Source organism: Spermophilus citellus (genome assembly GCF_964194105.1).
Source record: "Spermophilus citellus genome assembly, chromosome: 3".
Taxonomy (NCBI): Eukaryota; Metazoa; Chordata; class Mammalia; order Rodentia; family Sciuridae; genus Spermophilus; species Spermophilus citellus.
Genome location: NC_138184.1, coordinates 72,494,413 through 72,515,348, shown reverse-complemented (window position 1 = coordinate 72,515,348; position 20,936 = coordinate 72,494,413). Strand labels below are relative to the sequence as shown.

The 20,936-nt window shown below is 51.5% G+C and overlaps 2 protein-coding genes across 17 annotated transcripts in view; both read right to left on the bottom strand.

Annotated features, from left to right (window-relative positions):
• Nucleotides 1-3,179: 3,179 nt before the first annotated feature.
• On the bottom strand, nucleotides 3,180-10,686 carry SLC25A1 (solute carrier family 25 member 1). 5 transcript variants are annotated; one of them, XM_081287838.1, is made up of 9 exons: nucleotides 9,992-10,686; nucleotides 9,544-9,651; nucleotides 9,351-9,450; nucleotides 9,125-9,263; nucleotides 8,445-8,529; nucleotides 8,192-8,296; nucleotides 7,899-8,014; nucleotides 7,744-7,817; nucleotides 3,180-3,324 (listed from the first exon to the last, which is right to left on the bottom strand). In XM_081287838.1, exons 1-9 carry the CDS (start codon nucleotides 10,083-10,085, stop codon nucleotides 3,210-3,212), a joined length of 936 nt encoding a protein of 311 aa, XP_081143964.1. In that variant the 5' UTR covers nucleotides 10,086-10,686; the 3' UTR covers nucleotides 3,180-3,209. The 5 variants fall into 5 exon arrangements, with proteins under 5 accessions (XP_081143964.1, XP_081143965.1, XP_081143963.1 ...); XM_081287837.1 differs by lacking the exon at nucleotides 3,180-3,324 and adding an exon at nucleotides 6,835-7,564; XM_081287841.1 differs by lacking the exons at nucleotides 3,180-3,324; nucleotides 9,992-10,686 and adding exons at nucleotides 6,835-7,564; nucleotides 9,777-9,876.
• Nucleotides 10,687-10,829: 143 nt separating this feature from the next.
• CLTCL1 (clathrin heavy chain like 1) overlaps nucleotides 10,830-20,936 on the bottom strand; it is a 91,011-nt gene continuing 80,904 nt past the window's right edge. For 4 of the 12 annotated variants that reach the window (XM_081287814.1, XM_081287815.1, XM_081287822.1 and 1 more), the window contains 7 exons: nucleotides 20,671-20,781; nucleotides 20,264-20,434; nucleotides 14,715-14,936; nucleotides 14,159-14,190; nucleotides 12,098-12,173; nucleotides 11,608-11,647; nucleotides 10,830-11,375 (listed from right to left, as the gene is read on the bottom strand). In XM_081287814.1, the coding sequence (XP_081143940.1) occupies nucleotides 11,275-11,375; nucleotides 11,608-11,647; nucleotides 12,098-12,173; nucleotides 14,159-14,190; nucleotides 14,715-14,936; nucleotides 20,264-20,434; nucleotides 20,671-20,781 (753 nt within the window). In that variant the 3' untranslated portion in view covers nucleotides 10,830-11,274. Of the gene's footprint in view, nucleotides 11,376-11,607; nucleotides 11,648-12,097; nucleotides 12,174-14,158; nucleotides 14,191-14,216; nucleotides 14,463-14,714; nucleotides 14,937-20,263; nucleotides 20,435-20,670; nucleotides 20,782-20,936 lie in introns of those variants that run through there. The other 8 variants (XM_081287825.1, XM_081287817.1, XM_081287819.1 and 5 more) reach the window with 7 other exon arrangements.

Below are 20,936 nucleotides of genomic sequence, written 5' to 3'. Positions count from 1 at the left end.
CCACTTAACAGCAATTTTTCTTTCTTGACCCCCTCCCAAGGTAAGCCTCCCCAGAGGGGCTGCTATACTAATCTCTGCATGTGCAATTCCAATTCTCTTATTTCAAACACCCAGGATAAATGGTCCTCTTAGACACTGCTATCTTCCCTCCAATAGCCCCATCAGCCATTCCTTCCAACTTTTCAGTTGCCCAAGCCCCAGTCAGCTCCTCCAATGCACTGAGCTCTCACCCAATTTAAGTCGTGAAGCAAAATCCTGGACTCCCGGGGGCCTCTGAAGAGCAGCCTTCTAGGCTCACCTCACCTGCTCTCAGTTGTCCTCCCCTGCATCCTCCAGGGACAACCCCAGCTGCTCCTGGCCTCCATCACTTCTTTTGTCAGACTGAAAAGCAGCCATAGCTGTTTCCAGAACTGGTCCAAGGAGTCTTTGCCAAAAGAGAGGGGCAGATAAGGGGATCCATCCCCTCCAGGTGGTAGCGGGAGGAATGGCAGAAGATCAGGGGTCACAGAATGGGTGGGCACTGACAGACTTCTGACTTTGGACTGACAAGGCTGAGAGGACCAGGCAGGCGCAACAAGGGTCCCTAAAGTGCAAAGCTGAAGCTGGGGGATGGACCTTCTGCATCTGAGCCAGGGGGTCTTCAGCAGCCAAAAGGTGGGCAGGCAGGGCAGAGGTGGGGAGAGGGTCTGAGGCACCGCTCAGAGCTGGGGAAGGCGAATTGGGGATGAGGAGGGAAGTCCGGATGGAGGGCTCAGGATGCCCTCCAAGGTTCTGCTACCCCTCACTTTCCGGACGCCCCCTCCCCCCCTCCGCTTTCCTGTCTTCACTTTAGGCCGCGCGGGCTAGGCCATCAGGATTCCCCTGATTGCTTTCTTTCATACTTGTGCCTTTTTCTGAAGCAAACGCCCGCTAATGCCTCCTTTATCACGGAATTAGGGGATTTAGGGCCGATCGCACAAAGGGGCCCTCGATAGAGGCCGTAATCAAATGCCAATCGGCCAGATCTCGGGCGGGCGGGGGAAGAAAGCGAGCGCCGCGGATTAGTGCGGGTCCATGGCCAGGCCCGAGCCGAGATAGCATCGTGCGGTCGCGGGTCTGAAGCCGTCGGGAGGGCCGGTCGCCGCAGCGGAGAAAGACCGGCTTAGCTCCCCGCGCCGGGGATTCTGAAACCATTAGGGGGGATTAACACCCGGGTTAATCTGCTTTGGCCGCTCAATTGTCAGCAGCGAACGCGCTGGGTGGAAAATGCCTGAGTTGGAGAGTTCTCGGCCTCACTAACTGGAAGGCCTCAGTTTCCCCAGCTGCCACCTGGCCAAGGCAGGTCCTGGGGCCGAGAGGGAAGGCTGTGCACCTTGGTAGATTGGGCCTACTGGCTTGATGTGTGTAACTGCAGATTGTGGGTGTGGAGCCTGGCCCTTTGCACACGGTCACTGCCAGCCTTCCTGTATCATCAGAGAATATAGTTCCTTTGTCTTTTCTGTCCTAGAATGTCCTAACAGAAGGACATTCCCCACCCCTCTCATTCCACATCTGGGTTCTGATTTTCAGTTGTGGCTTGGGTTCCTCAACCAGGTACACATCCCTGCCCATTGTGGGTAGCCAGGAAACACATTGCAGACTGGGTGGATGCAACAGAAAAAAGCTGCCACTTGGAGTACTCTCATTCCTTGAGATCCCTTTTCAAGTATGGCCCTCTCTGGGGGCATTTGTTGATCTACTCTTTGACAGTACTTATGTGATGCCACCTGCTGACTCCTCCAGCTCTTCAGTCCCCTCCCTCTAAGTGGGCCAGGCTGGAGTTGTACTGGCCTGTGATTCCATAGGTCTCCTTTGTTTCTGCCTGGGTTATCTTGTCTGAGCATAGGAGCTGGCTGAGAAGAGTAAGGGCCCAGCTAGGATGAACCAGTGTCCAACGGTGTGGTTTGCACTCACTGCTGCCCCCTATAGGAAGCCATAACCCTAACACTCTCTCTTGCCATTGCAGACAAACTTCCAAGGTCAGGGGACTCAAGTGCCTCCACACCTAGTCTTTTCCATGGTGACCTGGTTAAGGTTACCGTGTCAAATATAAGCTCATAGGTGGCAGTAGATAGCTGGAATGGATTTGGCCTGGTAGGCAGGCTGTGGAGACGTAGCACTGGAGAGGCCAGTGGGATCCTCTCTGCCCCCAAACTCTGGTGCCATATCCTTTAATGTGGCTGACACTAGTGATATTGGACCAACAAACAAACAAAACCCCCAAAACAAAACAAACAGAGGAAAAGACACAGTGTAAGTCCTTTCTTCCTTCATTTAGTAGTGACCAGAGAATCTCCAGCCCAGGCCCTGTGGAAAGGGTAAAGGAAAGGTGCCCTAGGTTACAGGCTTTTGCAGTCTGGGAGCTTGGATCTGAGAGCCCAAGAGAATAATCAGGTGAGGGCGTAGTTCAGGAAAGATGCCCCATATCAGCGCACGGGTCAGACAGGGCCTGAACAGCAGTGGAGAATTACAGGGCTAAGGTGGAAGGTACGAATGTTCCAGAGGGGTGAGGATATGGTGCAGTGGTAAAGCACTTGACTGCTATGGGTAAGACCCTGAGTTCAATCTACATCACCGGGTGGGGTGGGGGGGAGTGTTTCAGGAAAAGGAAATCGTAGCTTTTGGGGGTATGTAGAGAGCGGGAAGCCTCAGAATAAGTTTATCCTTAGGAAAGTGGAAGGTGGGGCGGTAGGCTGGGGAGTGTCCCCTCAAGCTGGTGCGTCAGGGCGGCTCTCGGCAACCTCCGGTGATGGCAGCAGATCCTCCTGGGAGGTGCCATTAGAGAATCCAGGAAAGTGGACGGCATTGACTAAGCCAGCCGAGTGTTGGGGAACTGTGGGCGAAGTCGGGGGACTCGCAACGAAATATCCAAGAACCACAAGGAGCCTCCACGCAGCCCAGCCTGGGACAGAAAAGGCTGAGATCACGGGCTGCTGTGGTAGGACCAGAGAAGTTCCAGCACCCGGGACCGCCGGGAGAGTACCTACTCTGCCCCAGGCGGCCGGGCGCGTCCTCGTGACGCCATCGGCGTGCCCGTCCTGACTTCCGCCGACTTGTTCCTCGGGACGCGATACGTCTCCGCCGCTGCACCCTTCTTTGCTTGAACTCGAGATTTAAGAAAACCTTATTCTTGCTTCAGAAATAGGTCCCCGGGCTGTGTCCCGGTGCTTTCTGCGTCCACGGATCCCCGTTTACAGACTTCTATGGCCCGGTGCTAAGGGAGGCCCCGCTGTTCCACGGCCATGTCCCTCGCCCTTCACCAGAAGCGAGTCTTCCCAAAGCCTCTTCCCTGGGCCCTGGTCGGTTCTACAGGATAAGCCCAGATCACGGACATATTATTTATCTTCATCACAGCCCGGGGCACCGAGTGTGTGTGTGTGTGTGTGTAACTCGCCAGAGTCACTGGCAGAAGATAGGGGCAGGAGGTCCTGGTGAGCGGCCAGCCTGTCTCAGGCTTTAGTGCAGCCTGGGTAGAGAACCTGGGCGGCCTCAGACTGGTTAGCTCGTGGAAACATCCCAGAGCCTGGCAAGCCTCAGAAGGCAGCACTGTTCTGCGGGCCAGTGAGCTAGCGCCACAGATATTTGGGCAGAGGGGGAGCAGAAGGGGTGAAATGGTGTATGCACTGAGGTCACTTCAGGGGATGTGGCCAAACGGGGGCCTCCCTAACCTGACCAGCGGAGAAATAAAACACGTGGTAGGAGGGTGTAAGCAACCTGGCAGAAGAGAAATGTGGTAAGAGTATAATAAGGGCTATGTTGGAAAGGGTCAGGGATTGGGGCTCCATAAACCTAAGCAGAGAGGAAGCTGCTCTTTGGGGACATTTGCTCGGCAGGCTTGGGAGGAGGGGAGTGTCACGTTTATTTGTGCTCCCCAATGTTTTCTGTCGTTCTCCATCATACTTCAGGCCAGTCATCCCCTGTGCCTGCATCTCCATCCCTTGTCCCAGGTATGCCCAGCCCCTAATCCCAGAATTTGAGGAGGGCAGGAGTTCCTCAGATCCCTTGATTCTGTGCATTTACCTAAAATCCCTATCCAGGGAATCTGAAAACATAAAGGAAATAAAAAGCCAGTGAGGAAAATACTACTCACATCCTCAACCAAGACTGTTAACAATGAGCACTGGAAGAGATACAACCCCCAAACTAGAATTCTAAAAGGAATTGCCTAAAAAGGAGACAGTCCTATAGCTCAGTGGCTGAGTTTGTTGGGGGCGCTCCTGGGTTTGCTGTGACTGGCATTTTTGGGATACTAAGCTATATCATTCATCACCTGCACAGGGACATGGAAAAGCCCAGGGGGTACTTGTGCATAAAAGGAGTTTCAAGGAATGTGGGATGGGAGTAGGTGAAGGGCAGCCTGGAGACCTCGGCTTGGAGGTGGCAGAACGCCTGTCCTCAGCCCCACAGCGGTGGAAACGGGGCTAGAGATTGGCCAAACCCTGCCCCAGGTGTGGTCACCACCTCCCTTCTGTTCTCCTACCCTTGTTTCTGAAGCCATTGTCCCTCCTGAGTACAGTCCATGAGGATCACAGGCTGTAGGCTGGTCCTTATGGGTGGGACTTAGTGACCTGGAGTCTCCACACACACATACACCTCTGATACATACACCTAGCCATCTCTTGGGTTTCTCCCAACACTGGCCTTGCATCCTTGTTGGTGAGGGGAGGTGGAACTCCAGGCTAGAATGGAGCCTGTTCTACTTCCACATTCGCTCAAAACCCTGCCCAGTTCTTTGTCCTTGCCCCCACTGCTGCAAGGGCAGGTGATGGTTCCAACCCAGTGGCTCAGTCTGCACAGTCTACTGCCACCCACCTCCTTTCTGGAGCCTTGAGATCCTGGTTAAATGCAATTGGCTCCCTGCCTACCTCTACAGCCAATTTTGGCCTGCTCATTTTCCTCAGTTCAGAAGTGCCACCAGCTCTTTCCTAAGGCTGCCTCCTTAGGTGATTTGTGATGCAGCCTACAATATGGGTTCCACAAGGGCAGCTGCTGTCTTCATGAATACAGCCCTGAGAGACTCAAGAGTCCTGTCAACAGATTTGGCTTTGCTACCTGATGTCAACCCTGTGCTCTGAAGCACAGGCAAAGGGATCCTGGGGAGTGGGGGGTCCCTGTTCCTTCTGGAAGACAGGAATGAGAGCCAGGCTGTTCCTGGGAACAGTCTCAGCGAGGATACAGACCCATGCCAGTATATGGGGTGTGGGAGATTGCAAACAATCTTCTGAAACTCCATGAAGCAAGCTACTTTGTGTGAGGGCTTATTCTGGGTTAAGCATTGAGCCAAGCATCCCACAAGGATTACATCATTTCAGGCTCAACTCAGTGAATTGGTTCTTTTGCTGTACCATTTCTCACATCAGGGATTTGAGATTAGGTGACTTTCTCAAGGTCATACAGTGAAGGGATGAGGGAACCCAGGGTCTGAGCCTTTCTGTCCCATTCAGATGCAGCCTGGGGGCAGTCTCCCGGGAGCCCAATGCAAGACCAGTGCTGCCTCCACACCTACAGCCAAGCTTCTGAGGTTGAGTGGAAGGCCTGGTTTCCAGGGACAGTGAGCTTCTTTGTGTGGGACTCCAGCCCTGGTGGTTGCACGCCCCAGTGTGTGTGTGGTGGTGGATTTTTTGCCTATGCCTTTCTCCTCTGTCCCAGCAGATTGGGAAGTCTCCTACGGCCACTTAAAAAAGCACTGAAAGCACATGGCCAGCTTAAACACCATGCAGGCTGAGTAGCGATCTGCCTAAGGCTCTCCCCAAGGCCATGTGCTCACTCTGCATCTCAAGCCTACACTTGACCCTCAGATTTGCTTTGGACACTCTGCACCTTGTTTCTTCCCCTGCCACATGCATGGGATGTACTCTAGGTACCCAGGGCTGCCTGTATTAGGCTACAGTAACCAGGTATTCTTTCTGTAAAGGCTCCAGGAGTAGGAAGCTCCTGATGGCAATCACTTTCATAATTTACATGATACAGAGGCACTTGAGACAGGAAGGTATGTATTTTCTGCCCCCCCCCCCCATATAGCTGGGAGCACCAGTTGACCCTGCATTCCCATGCAAGTCTTCCATGTGGCTCATGCTGTGGAAGGAGAGGCTAGGACCATGGGACCTTAGGCTCAGAGCTCAAGCCCTACCTTGGCTCCCATATATGACAGATACAAGGAAACTCCAGCTAGAGTGCTGGAGTTCAAGGGTGTGGGGTGAAGTACCCAGAAGTCCTTGGCTAGGCAGCCCCTCACCCCTACTTCCTGCTCCCAGGCAATTGCCTCCCAGTGTAGAAGGAGTAGGGAAGGGCCCCTGTTCTGAGTCTCAGAGAAACCCCATGGTTCAGAATCACATGTCCCTTCCTGCAAGAAGCCCATTTCAGATATTCCTTGAGGGAGGTAAGGTGGGCTGCACCACAGACTGAGGGACAGAGGAGCCCTAAAACAGGATTCTTCCCTGGGGTGAGTAGTAGTGATGGCTTAAAAGCTTCCTAGAAGCACTGTATCCCAGAACCAGCCCTCCACCCTGCCCATTTTGTTTACCAAACCATCTCAGGGCCTGTGGCACAACTTGAAGTGACCACAGGAACTTGCCCATAGCCACACAGGGGAAGATCTGGATGCAACCCAAATCCTTGTTGGCCCCAACCTGGGCCTCTCAAGGAACTTTTAGATTGGCTGCAGCTATCCTGCCCAGGGCAGATACTGGTCTTGCTCATCACCCTGCTTATTGTAGTGTCTTAAAGTGAAGGGTGGGCTGGCCTTCCAGGGAGGCTTGACGATTACTGCTTCCAACCCACACACTGGACCAGAGAGGGATGGACTCAGGGACAGGAGACTGCGACAGGATCCGGTTTATTCTGCCTTGGCAGGGTGGTCCTGAGAGTGGCGGGTGCCACCCTATCCTGGGTGGAGGGAGGGCCCGAGGGCCAGTTAAGGCCAATGGCGGGAGAAGCAGGGGGCACACAGCCCCTGGAATGCAGTGAGGCCAGGCTGAGGCCCGGAGGCAGCTGTGGTAGGCCTGGGCAGGGTGCCCCTGCCGCCCAGGGTGGAAGGCATCGAACTGGGATGGGGCCATGGCCTACAGGACCGTGGACCCAGGCCACACGAGCACCCTGGGAAGTGGGTGCAGGATCACATGACACAGAACATGAAACACAGGCACAGAGCTCACAAGTAAGCACATGGACTAGTGGGCACAGATTCACAGGCCAGAGAGACATCCAACTGTGGCCAAGCTGGACACAAACACAATGGTAGTGCCACATACAGATCAGAGAGACATGGCACTATGGAATACATGATGGCCACCAGGAACGAACCAGGCCATGGAGCTCTAGGGAAGAGGGAAAAGGGCCTTTTGGCACGACTGCACTGGAATCATGTGAGACATGGGTGGCAGGGGGCTGGTTTGGAGGTGCCTAGGGCAGCACCCCCCATACCCTCTGGGCTTAGTCTGTCTTCCACACTTTGTTGAGAAGCTTTACCACCTCATCGTAGATGATAAACACGATGGCCACATCCAGGCAGACTCGGCCCAGGCGGGGGACAGTGCCCTTGTAGAAACTGGGTGAGGGAGGGGTATGAGGTAAGTCAGGGAGGGAGGAGCATAAGGACAATACCCCTTCAAAGGGCAGCCTCCAGCTCCCTGCTAGAAGGAAAATAGAGGCCTAAAGGGGGACAGGAGGGTGGAAGACCAGAGATGGTCTGGATAGGGATAACAGCCCTGCACTTCCCCTACTTACGCTTTGAGCCCCTCTTTCCTCAGGATCTGCAAGCCACAGTCCCACGTGTTCCGGTATTTGTGTGCCTCCAGGCCCTACAGGATACCAGTGGGCTAGAGTGCTTAGCAGCTAGCCCCTGACTGGAGTTCCCCTCCCACTCTTTCAGCGCCCCCCACCTGCATCCGGGTCTTGATCACATCCAGAGGCGTGTTTCCGAAGACACTGGCTGCACCAGCAATAGCTCCAAAAACCCCGGTGATCAGTGGGTTCATGGGTTTGTTGGGGTTGTCCCCTGAATATATGGGGAGTTGTGATTAGTGGGTGCTGGGAGGATAAAGGGGGATAGGCTTTGAAGGTAGATAGGAGCCTGAAGCAAGGGCTATGAAAGTATCCCCGTTCCTCAAAAGGGCAGCCCAAAGGGAGGCATCTACCTTGCAGTATTTGGAGGTGGGGCCTGGGACAGACTCACCTCTGTACCAGTTGCGCAGGGAAGTCATCACAAAGAATCGGATGGCTTGGTTTGAGCCCTGTTTCAGCACAGTGGCGGTGAGTCCCTGGTAGGTCCCCTTCAGTCCTGGGGGCAGGCAGCTTAGAGTTACCCTGGTGCCTCCCAGACCCCAAGGGGGGATTGGGAAGATGTCATGTGAAGTGCCAAGACATAAAGTAGAAGTACAGGCCCTTTTTAGCCTGGTGAAGGTTTCTGACCCTCCCAAGTGGCTCACCTTGTTCCCGTACAATCTCCCTAACCCCGTGGAAGAATCCTCTGTACTTGGGGTTGGGGGAGGTCTGGTCATGGATGAACTTCACCTGAGAGAGAGGGGGGGCATAGAGAGAGAGAGAGAGAGAGAGAGAGAGAGACGGGGGCAGGCAGGCAAAGAAGCTAGATCTGATTCCATCATCTAACGAGCACACCTTGCCCTGTCAATATCAGGTTCAGAGACCACCAAGGTCAGGCCAAGGCTGGGGGTGGGGGTGTAAGCAGAGCCACCCTAGGCTGTCCTGCACAGAGGCCCCAGGACAAAAGAGAGTCTTTGCGTTTTTTTCTGCTATTTTCCAAAGTTTGGGCAGCAAATGTGTATGTGTTCTGTTTAAAAAAGTATTTTTAAAAAAGATATTCGTAATAATTTTGTCTCCACAATAGACAGCCTCCACAGGAGACCCTTCCTGCCAGGCCTCCCCAGTAGTCCCTTAGTGTTCTCCCTCCATGCTCTGCCCAGCTTCCTTGAGATCTTCCCACCTTGATCTTCTCCCAGGCACAGGCTTACCAAAACCCTGCTATCTTGATCCATGAGCCCTTCCCCCCATGACAATCTCAATGGGGTACATGGCTACCAATGGTTTGGGGTACCTTGGAATACCGCCTCCCCCCCCAGCTTTATTTCTGCGCCAGGACTTTCCCCACCTTGATGGTCTCCATGGGGCACACGACCACCACAGCCTCGGCCACACCTGCACCCAGGCCACACAATAGCCCCCGTGTGCTGTCTAGCCTTCCCTGGGCGTCCCGCATGTGATTGCTGAGGAACTCGAACATTCCGAACCTGGGGACGAGAGGAGGGTAAGATGTGTCTCCGCTTCTGCTGGAGTAGGGGGCATCTCCTAGTCGCCCTGACCCAGCCTGGCCTCACCTGACGGCCGCCTTGGGAATGGAGCCGTAGAGAAGAGAGCTGAGGCCACGGTACAGGCCCAGAACGCCATGGCTGCGGACCGTCTGCCGCACGCAGTCCCCTGCAGGAGGGGGCAGTCAGGATACTGCGACCCTCAGCACCCGCCCCGCGCCGCTCATTGCCTCCCATAGCCCCGTGTCCGCCCCCTCCTTACCGATGCCCCGATACCGTGGCGGGTGCGAGCGCTCATCCAGCTGTAGCTGCGTCTTCACATACTCAGTTGGGAATGTTATACAGATTTCGATGCCGCCGGCCAGGCCGCCTGCAGGGATAGGGCAACCAGGTCCTAAGACGTGGCCCTGGGTGGCCCCAGCCGCCGTTCGGGCCCCTCCCCCGCTCCGGACTTCGCCCGGAGCGTCAGCCAACCGTACTGCGAGGCGGCCGAACCTGGTGCACACACCCCCCACCCCGTTGTCCCGACAAGGTGCAGAGACGACACGCCGGGCGAACCTACGGCGCCAGGAGGAGACCGGGGACACGTCCCCCGTTACCGTAATACCCTCGACCGACCCGGAAGTGAGGCGGGGCCTCGGTGTCCCGGGCCCACCCGGAAGCGGAGCGGGCGGGATGGGGGTCCACGTCCCGGATGGGCCCGGGCCCACCTGCTAGGATCGCCTTCCCGGGGTGCGTCAGCTTGGCCTTTCCGGTTGCGGGCGCGGCTGCCGCCAGAGCGCGGGGGGCACGGGGCGCGGCCATGTCGGGCGGGAGGCGGGGCGCCCGGTGTTAGCCACGGGTCCGAGCCTCCAACGCTGGGCACTAGGTCCGTGGAGTCGGCAGCGGCAACCGGTTCTGGTCCCGGGGGCGGGGCGGTCGCTTCAGCTCCCGGGCTCCGCCCCGCGTGGCCTGAGCCGGGCCCCGCCCCCGCCCCGCCCCGTGCCCGCCGGGAAACTGAGGCCGGGGCGGGGCGCGCGGAGGCAGGCGTCGGGGCGGGGACCAAAGCCCAGCCAACGGCGGGTGCCGAGTCTCTGAACGAGCGAGAGCAGCAGGGTCAGGGGCGGGGCCTCGTGGAGGAGGTGCTGCGCCCTGGCTGGGGAGCAGTGGGTCAAGGTGCAGTTATCTCTGCCTGGAGCAATGAAGCGCTGGGGAAGGATTGGGCCTCTGCACGTGGTAATAAGGTTCCCCGGAGGTCTCAGAGGAGAGAGGCAGATACTCTCCTAAGACATGTGCGTCCAGCCCCATTGCTGCCGTCTGCGAGCTTGGCTTTCTGACACCTCACGGGACGGTGTAGTTGCTATCTTGCTCTTCAGAATTTAGAGCCCCGAGCAGCAAACATGATCAATTGAAGACCCAAATACAACTTGGCTGCATACTTCTAGATAGCTTCTCTGGGCAGGCACAGCATCCCCCAAGACGTCCCAGCAAATCTTTACCAGGCTTTATGAGCTATTTAATTGGCTCCTGTCCCTCCTACCCAAAAGAGCACCAAACAGAGAAGCTTCGTCTTGCTACACCAACTTTTAATATTCATAATCAGCAAGAGACTCAGAGTCATGAGGTTTGGCATCTCCATACAAATCCTATATGTCTGCAAAGTAGCCTGGAGAGGGCAGCTCAGCCAATGTGGGGTGAAGAGAATGCCCCTCCTACCAAGCTTCAGGGAATCCTTGTAGAAAAGAACTTCCCTAGCAATGCCTGGCTCCAGCTAGAGGGTCTGGAGGCAGTAGTCCCACTGTGGTTGGTGCTTGTTTTCTTGGGCAGTCAGGGTCTACTAAGACCTTCCCAGGTTCCAAGATGGCTCAATAGCTGCCATCATTGGGCTTCAGTAAAAATAAATAACAGCCAATGTGTCCTGCTTCCCAATCAGGGTTCTCTGTGTGTCCAGAGTACAATGTTTCTTAGAGAAATTAATAACTGGGTGGAGCAGGGTGTGGATACTGAATACCCACTACACACTGAAGCCAAACACAGGAGGCTGGGTGAAGGCAGGAACAGCTGCATATCCATAGGGGAAGCCAGCAGAGCTCACTGTCAGCGTCAGCTTCTGGCCTGCAGAAGAGAGAAACCCAGAGTGAGAAGACCTCCTGATGCCCAGGTTGGGATTTCTCTCCTGGCTGCCACTTGAGCCAGAGGCCCAAGAAGCAGGGTTGCTAGGATCAACCCTGACCACCTAGAGCTTGAGGCATGGGGAGAGCAGAAGCCTGGGATCAAAGAGGGTGGGAGTGTTGCTGTGGGGCTGGCCAGGCTAGAAGGCAAGCTGGTCCTCATATTGGACACTTACTTAGCTCAATCGGCTGGCTCTCATTCATGCTCATCAAAATCTAAAAAAACCAGATTGATATTAATAGTGGGTGCATACCCTGTCTTGGGAGGACACACTGGAGCCCAGCTGGTATGCTATGTGCTCATACCACCTAGGAAGGCCTGTTAGCTCTGCAGTGCAGTCAGGACCCAACAGCTTTTCCAGTCTGCTAAGACAGCCAGGCCATCTCCAGCAGGTTCTCAGGTGCAAAGCCACTCCTAGCACAAGCCAGCAACAGCCATACACTCAGGGCCAAACAGGGCAGGACACAGCAGGGTAACACCCTAACCATAAGGCACGTGCATTCAGAGCAGAGAAGATGGCTATGCCAAAATTCCTGGACACTGCCCTTTACACCTAGAAACTACTGAAGCCCTTACTGCCCCCCAAATATCCATCCATCCATATCTCTATCTGAAGCCCAACTAGGGCAGGGCAGCGTGAATCCCCACCCTAGTGTGCTACCTACCGAACACAAGTGGGGCAGGCTCCCCCACATGCTCTTTATGCTTGTGCAGACTCTCCAAGGCATCCAGTTTGTCCACCTGCAAGAGACAGGAGCATGTGAGCACCCATACAACAGAGTACAGTCCCGCTTCTAGGTGAACATGGGACAGAAGACCTGACACAGGAACTTCCAGGAAACTTGGAGCTGAGGACGTGCAGAACAACAGCCAAAGTGGCTCACTCCATACCCTACTCTGCAGGAAGGCCATGATGAGGTGAAGCCTGGGGATTGGGGCTGAGACAGAGCATCTGGAACAGCTCTGGTGAAGCTCCAGCTGCTGTTCCAGCCTAGCTGCTTTGTGGTGGACTTGTGGCCCCCAGGTACACTGTAGCAGTGGCTAGTAGTCATAGGCTGCAAGTGTGGCCTGGCTCTGGACACAGGGACAGCACTGCTTATGAACCTGCAGGGCTGGGGTAGTGTACTGTGACTGCCTGCCCCTCCTATCCAATAGAGAGAGCATGTGGTCTTCAAGAGACCAGTCACCTGAAACCTGGGACACTCCATCTGTGAGACACTGAGGACAAGCTGCATCCTTACTCTTCTATGAAGTGCCATTACATGCTGCCCCTGTGCAGTAGTCATAGGCTGGGAACAGAATGAAGTGGTGCAGAAGGGACTGTCAGAGGTGTGAGCACTGTTCTAATGGGGACAATAGCAACTGTGCATCTAGAATCCCCCAAAACAGGTGTGGAGTAAAAATGAAGATAACTTTTCCCCTATGAGCTTGGGTCTGGGAAGATCAGGCCAGGCGTCCTGACAACGCCTTCCTGCAGCAAGCCAGGACCTAGATGAGGCATTATGGCCCATAGGCTGTCCTCTTTGCTGGCGGTTTGCAAAAATCTGAGCTGGGACTGTACCTACTTCCACCCAGACAGTATTTGGAGGGTTGCAGAGGGATAGCCTACAAGTTTCCTAGATGAGCTGGCAGGCCCCAACCTAGTTCTTCAGTCAAGAGGGGTTGTGGCCTTCTTTTTAAATTTTTTAAAACTATTTTTATTAGTTGTTGATGAATTTTTGAATTTTATTTATTTGTATGTGGTGCTGAGAATTGAACCCAGTGCTTCACACATGCTTGGCAAGCACTCTGCCACTGAGCCACAACCCCAGCCCAGTTGTGGTCTTCTTGTCTGGGTCCCTCACCATTATGGCACTGCCGTGTTGCCTCTGTGGGACTGCAGCTTAGGCCAAGAACAAGCCCATGTCTATACCCCTACACATCTGTTGAGGAGACCCCTTGTGGGACCCTCCTCTCTTTACCACAGCAGGCACCTTATCTGGCAGAAACAGGGGCAGGCATCACAGTAGCCACTATCTCCTAGGTATAATGGTGGTATCTGGAAACCATGAACCAACAACTGGGTTACCTATGTGGCCACAGTGCTGTCTGAGTTGACAGTGGCCGCCAAGACAAACACCATCATCCAAAACAGACAGAAAACATGCTCCTGAAAATCTTTGGGGGACAGTCCCCTGTGGTGGGGAAACCAGGTACCCTTGTAAACTCAACCAATCTGTGTCCTCTGGCTGCTCAAGCCACATGGTCGGGGTTGCCATCCCTCACCCCTTGAAGATAATGAAGCCTCACCCAGGCAGGCTATCCAGATAGGACTAAGTTACATTCTCTGCAGTGAAATTATGGTCCTAAATGGCCTTTGGAGTGGCCCTCACCAAGGGCTGGACAATCCCCGGAGGCTCTGTAGGCAGCCGGCAGCCTTGCAAACCCTTGCAGGTCAAAGCTAGCAGCACAGGCTATATCTTTCCAGCTTACACTAACCCAGGATCCCCATATTACCTTGTATCATGGCAAGAAATCTTAACATGAGTGGCTTGGGGGTATCTACCTGGCTTGAAGCAGGTTTGGTGCATAGGTACAAGGGCAAGAAAGTGGTACTGAGAAACTTTCCACAGTTTTAGAAACAACTGGGAGAGACAACACAGGTCTCTAAACAGGCTAAAGCTGGGTCCCAAACAGGCACTCCTAGGACTTGGTACTCAGAAAAAATTTCAAAATCAGACACTGACCTGAAGAGGTAGGTGAAGTCATCCCTGCACAGCTGTTGGAAGGAGTTAACATGTGGTAATATTCCTATCAAGTGCTCAGCATAAGGGGGTCATCACCAATGAGGTCACCAATAGCTGCATCTCCAGACTCCACTAGGTGCTGAGAGGAGACAGCCTAGCCTATGTGCATCCCAATAGGCTGTGTGCTGAAGGGGAGCCAGTACTACCAGTTGGTGCCTCACTGATGAAGCCCAAGGTGAGTACACCTTCCTGCTCCCTAGCAGTGTACTCTGCTGTAGCTTCCCAGGCAAGGTCTGCAGAACAGCTTCCGGGAATAAGAAGTGCTTAGTTCTACCCAATGCTTCCCACAGTGATTTTCTAGAGCAGGGTGCTATTGGGAAAAAAACTACTTGCACATAGAGGCAACAGACCATTCCTGCAGGCAGGCCGAGGCTAGGGGTGGGCAACTGGCCTCAAATGGGCCCACCACCAGGGCCAAATGGGCCCTATAGGCTCAGGGCCAGGTTACCACCAGGGATAGGCTATGCCAGGGAGTCACAGCATAGTCATTACTTACTTTGTTAAGGTACTCTCTCATCACCTGAATGAAGTAAGGCATAGCAAAATCCATGAGGTTGTGTCTCCAGGCCAGCTCGAGCACCACATCTGGGTGAAGCAGATCATAGCAGGTGAAGAGAGAGGCTGCAAAACACTCCCACTTTCCTTCCTCCAGGAACCACTGTAGCAACTTCTCAGCTAGCTCAGGATCACATGACTCTGAGGCATGCTGCATGGCATCCTGCAGCCAAAAAAAAAAAAAAAAAAAAAAAAAAAAAAAAACCACAGCTCAGGTTGTTCTGCATAGGTAGAGGCATTGAGCCTTTAGTCAACTGGGGTGGCAGATGCTGCTCTACAAGGTTCTTCTTTACAGTATAGAATGAGTGTGTACACAACTGAGATGTTCCCTGTGCCTGTTGCCCTTTTATAAGATGAAGGTGCCACCTCAAGGGACTCTAGAGAGGACCAAATGTGGTTTTCTCAAACCTTGCTGAATTGCCTGGAGGTGGCAAACACAAGTAGGGCACCCTGGGAGACAGAGGTTCCACCTCAGGGCCAAAGACATAGGTGTAGAGGCAGTGTGCAGGGCTTCTCTAAGGGACCTGCAAGGGGAGGTAGTTGCTTAGACCTATAGCCATGCCTCCATCTGGAGCTCCAACTAATGTGGAACAGCTATAAGGGAATAGCTAGTGTTCAAGAAATAGCAATCTGGTTGGGCACAGACACATATACCTATAATCCCATATCATGAAACAAGTTTGAGGCCAGTCTTCACAATTTAGTGAGACCTTTTCTCAAAATAAAAAGGGCTGGGGATGTAGTTCAGCCTGAGTGTCCCTGGGTTCAATCCCCAGTACCACACACACACATAGACACAAAGTGATCTGCTTTTTCCCTCAAAACCCCTAACTGCCATTTCTGTATTTGCAAATGTCTTTGTTTAAAACATTATGTACAAAAGGCCACACACATTATGACAAATTAGTAGGAAACTAGTGCTCTGGTTGCTTCTAGCTGTATGAGCTAGCTTTCCTGACTCCAGCCCAGCCCTTGTGACAGGTGTCACTACTCAGAAATGAAGTCACTTGCCCATGGTCACTCAACCTACTTTGTGGACTTTGCAATTTGATGACAATTTGTAGAGAGGATGGGAAGCAGAGTTGCTGTCCCTGCTTCATGTACCCACTATGGGCTCTAATATAAGCCTCTGAGTTACCCTAGAAGACTCCTGAATATGTTCTGTGAGCCAGCTTTGGGTAGTAGTCCTCTTTTCCTTCCTCCCAAACAAAATTTCTCCCATCTGCTTTCTGCTCAGTTCAGAGTCCTGCCACAGCCTCCACACTGTTACTAAAAGATCAGGACTTTTTTAAAACTCTTTTTAAAAAATTTTGGACACAATATCTTTATTTATTTTTATGTGGTGCTGAGGATCGAACCCAGTGCCTCATGTGTGCAAGGCAAGTGCTCTGCCACTGAGCTATAGCCCCACCCCAGGAATTTTTTTTTTCTGTCCACAGTTAGCCAAGTGAAAGCTCCAGGAAGCCTTCAGGCACATGTGTGAGGCCATCTGATGCCAACTTAGTCATAGCCATCAGTCTCCCTGAAGGTTTCCTTCTGACTGGTCACTCTCAGGTGGCCTGTCTTCAACCCAAACCTAAAGGCACCTTTCTGTTTTCCCTGTTCTATAGGCCTTAGGCATTTTCAGACTCCTTGAACTCTAGACTGAGTTCCTCTAGGTGGCTTCTTAGAGGACTTAAAGGTCCAACATGGTCCAACAAAGCTGTTGGGCAGTACCCTGCTCCCGCTGCCTGAAACCAGCTGGGGGCTGAGAATACACCTTCCTCTTCTCATTATCACCCCCAGCCTGCACCACTCTCGAGTAGAGTAGCTCTTGATCCTTATCCTTGCTGCTATTTCTCCTTCCAGACTACTGCTGGTGCTTGACTGACCTTGCCCTGACCCATGACTACAACTTCACTGCTGCTGACTCCAGTTCCTAACTCATAAGTGTGTGGAGGGACCCTGTTCCTCCTGCCCTCAGCCCTTATCTGCTTCTCATCTGACCCATCTAACACTGCACATTTCACAGTGGCCAAGCTGACTGCACCCCAATCCTCAAGGGTGCCACTGTTGATCATATTATTATCTAACTCTACCTCTGCCATTTGGAAATACTTTTTCCAGTTGCTCCCTGACTGGGTATACTGTGATATGGATACTCTCTTCCAGGGGACTTTGGTTCTGCTCAAGAGAAGACTCTTCTAGCACAGCAGTGTTGACACTTGCAGGGGGGTCACTTGTGTACTGGGGGCTGTTGAATATGATTTTTGGTCTCTATCTCCTATTAAAGCACTGTGTCCCCAGTTGTGACAAACAAATGCCTCTTGGGTAATGTACCAACAAAAAATGTGGAAAAAAAACCAAAAACAAACAAACAAAAACAAATGCTCCTTGGAGAACAGAATCACAGGTCTTGGGAAGCATGCTTTCCACTTTCTACCTATGGTTTTGTCCTTTGGATTGTCTTTTTGGTTCATGTGGCTCTGAGGGGTGGCTTGCTAGAAAAGAAGGACCTCTGGCAGTACTTATACCACTGCTCACTCATCACTGTCTGGGAGGCAAGGAGGCTGCACATTTATGTGTGGCAGGCACCATGGGGACAGAACAGAGTAGGTGAGATAGGCTGGCCAGGATGTGTCTGAGTTCTGTTGTTGCTTTCCAGTAGCTAGCTCCTGGGTACCTTCTGTTTGGTTATAGAGTTTCTGCAGGGGACCTATCAGCTCTCAGAAAGGATCTTGAGCACTATCACTAAGGGCTAGATGTCATAGCAAGTGGTTCTTCTTTTCTTTTTCTTTTCTTTCTCTTTTCCCTCCCTCCCTTCCTCCCTCCCTTCCTTCCTTCCTTCCTTCCTTCCTTCCTTCCTTCCTTCCTTCCTTCCTTCCTTCCTTCCTTCCTTTCTTTTTGGTACTAGGGCTTGGACTCAAGGGCACTTGACCACTGAGCCTCAACCCCATCCCTATTTTGTATTTTATTTAGAGACAGGGTCCATTGAGTTGCTTTTGCTGAGGCAGTTTTTGAACTTGTGATCCTCCAGCCTCCTGAGCTGCTGGGATTAGAGGCGTGTGCCATGTCCTGCTAAATGCTCACTGTTTTGTTTCTTTTTTGTGGTGCTGGGGATCAAACCCAGAGTCTCATGTGCACTAAGACAAGTGCTTCTTCACCAAAGAAAAAATGCAAATGGTCAACAAATACATAAAAAGATGTCCAACATCTCCAGTAATTAGAGAAATGCAAATTAAAACTAGGCTGAGATTTCATTTCAGAATGGTAACAATCAGAATGGCAACAATAAATAAACAACAATATTGCAAATTGGTGCAATCACTCTGGAAAGCAGTATGGAGATTCTTCAGAAAACTTGGAATAGAATCTCCATTTGACCCAGTTATCTCATTCCTCGGTATATACCCAAAGGACTTAAGTTCAGCATATAGTGACACAGCCACATCAACTGTTTATAGCAGCTCAATTCATAATAGCTAAGCTACAGAACCAACCTAGGTACACTTCAACAGATTAATGTATGAAAAATATTATTCAGCCATAAAAATAATGACTTTATAACTTTTGCTGGTAAATGGATGGATATGGAAGACTATCATGCTAACTGAAATAAGCCAATTCCAAAAAAACAAAGGTTGAATGTTCTCTCTGATATGTGGATGCTAACAGAAAACGGGTTGGGGGAGAGAACAGAAGTTCAGTGGATTAGACAAAGGGAACAAAGGAAAGTTAGGGGGATAGAAATAGGAAAGACAATAGAATGAATCAGACATAATATCCCTATATTCATATATGAATACACCACAATGGAACTCCACATCATGTACAATCACAAGAATGGGACCCAAATTAGAATAAGTTATACGCCATGAATTCATGTCAGGATATACTCTATTGTCCTGTATATCTAAAAACAACAAATAAAATTTAAAAAAGAAAGTAAGGTCAGATTGTAAAATGAACATGAAACCAGTGAGAGGTGAGATAGAGGAAGCACCAGGGATAAAATAACTAGTAATGGAGGGCCTTAGAAGTCAAGGTAGTTTTAAATTTATCTTTATAGTAGTGGAAAGCATTTGAAAGAAAATTATTGTATTTTAGAAAGATCATTCTGACAGCAAGAAAAATGTTTTCTCAGAATATAAACTATGATCAATTGTAAAAGAACTATGGTGAGTCAAAATAGTTATTTTTTTTTTTTTTAGTTGTTGATGGACCATTATCTTATGTATTTACTTACTTGTGGTGCTGAGAATTGAACCCAGTGCCTCATAACTGCTAGGCAAGCATTCTACCACTGAGCCACAACCCCAGCCCCAGTAGCTGGGTTTTTAAAAAATTAGACATGAAACAGAACAGAGTATATTTTACAAAAGAGCATAAGAAATCTTGTTTTGCTGGGCATGGTGGTATACACTTGCAATCCTAGCAGTTTGGGAGGATGAGGCAGGAGGATTGAAAGTTCAAATCGAGCCTCAGCAACTTAGCAAGGCCCTAAGCACTTAGTGAGACCCTGTCTCAAAATAAAAAATAAAAAGACTGGGGGTGTGGTTCGGTGTTTAAGCATTCCTGGAAAGCAGTATGGAGATCCCGCTGCCCCCACCCCCCAAAAAAAACACACAAAAACAAAAAAACAAGTGCTCTACCTCTGAGCTATATCCCTAGCCCAGGGCTAAATATCATGAAACAATCTAAAACACTGGAGATGACAACTTAGGATGAAGCTCAACATGATCCTGACATCAAGGATCACATGCCTTAATGGAGTCAGAGCTCAGGTGCCATGAAAACAAATGCCTGGGCAAGTGGTGGATACTGTCTGAGTACACTGGGAAAATGCTAAGGAGCACCCAAGGACAACTCTTGAGGAGTAAGATCCTTAGTCAAGCTTACCACCTGCTGGGTTGCTCCCAGGGTTCCTGGCACACAGAACCCTTGGAAATAAGTTCATCTACATAACACATCACCCTAAAGGCCTGCTTGTGCAACTCCACTTTGCCCTGCTGGGGAGATGTTCAGGCCAACCAGAGGATGGCAATGCCTTCAGGGTGTTGGCAATCCCTCGAGGTAGTCCAGCCTGATTAGCAGGTGCCTGGACTTAAGAGTTTGAGAGAGGTTCTGAACCACCTCTCATTGGAAAAAACAAATGTTTTGAATTTAATTTTAATTTAGGTTTAATTTCTCAAATTTTGATAAGTAGAGAGCAACAACAACAAAAAGAATCCTACCATACTGTGTTTGGGCTGATGGAAATGAATCAACTCCATAAGACTCTCCAAGAACCTTTAATCCAAATAATTTCTAAGAGGTTCTAGATTCTTCTTAATTCTCATCCCATGCTCTAAAACTGAGTTCCTTCACCCCCGACAAGGATCTCCTGGTGAAGTTCAGGCCCCGGTCTCTGGGAGAGGTCTGAAGTGTGAACCCTTTAATCCCCAATCCATAAAGCATCAGTGAGGTGGCCAGGGCAAATGAGGGAGGGAACAGTTGTGTGTGGTGACCAACCTTATAGAGATGGTCCTTCTTGCAGAGTTCCACACTCTGGGCCCACTGATTGTTGCCCTTGTAAAGATAGGCTGCAATGCGCCTAAATTCGATCATCTGGTGCTTCTCTAGCCGTTGAGCCAGGCTGATGTTGTCAAAGTTGTCATAGGCATCGATAGATGCTCTCAAGCCCTAGGAAGACAGCTTTTTCATGAGAGAGGAGACACTGTGACACAGGCTACCTGCACAGTGAGCAGGCACCAGGAATTACTTTGTGGTGGTTGCTGCTACCATAGCCTAAGAAAGGTCCCTACCCATATATCCACTGGTGCCTGATGGGGCCCCCACACCCTCAACCTGCTATGAGAACAGACTGGCAGGTGCAGGAAGAAGCCCACTGGCTCCTGAGCTGCTTCTTCCATACCAACCTGATAATCTTCCTCTTCAGTCAGAAGATGGTTGAGTGCTTCATTCACATTTTTGTTGTTGTGGTTCTGAACTGAACACAGGTAAGGCTTCACTAGGGGCAACTGGCCTGCCTGATAAGTTGGAGAAAATGGTTGAGACACTCAGCCGTACTCATCACAGAGACCCTGTAAGGGGTTGCCTGGGACATACTGATGAAGTGTAAGTGGGTGTGGGCTCTGCAGAGCCAGAGAGCACGTTCTTAACAACTAGGATCAACAGGCCCATA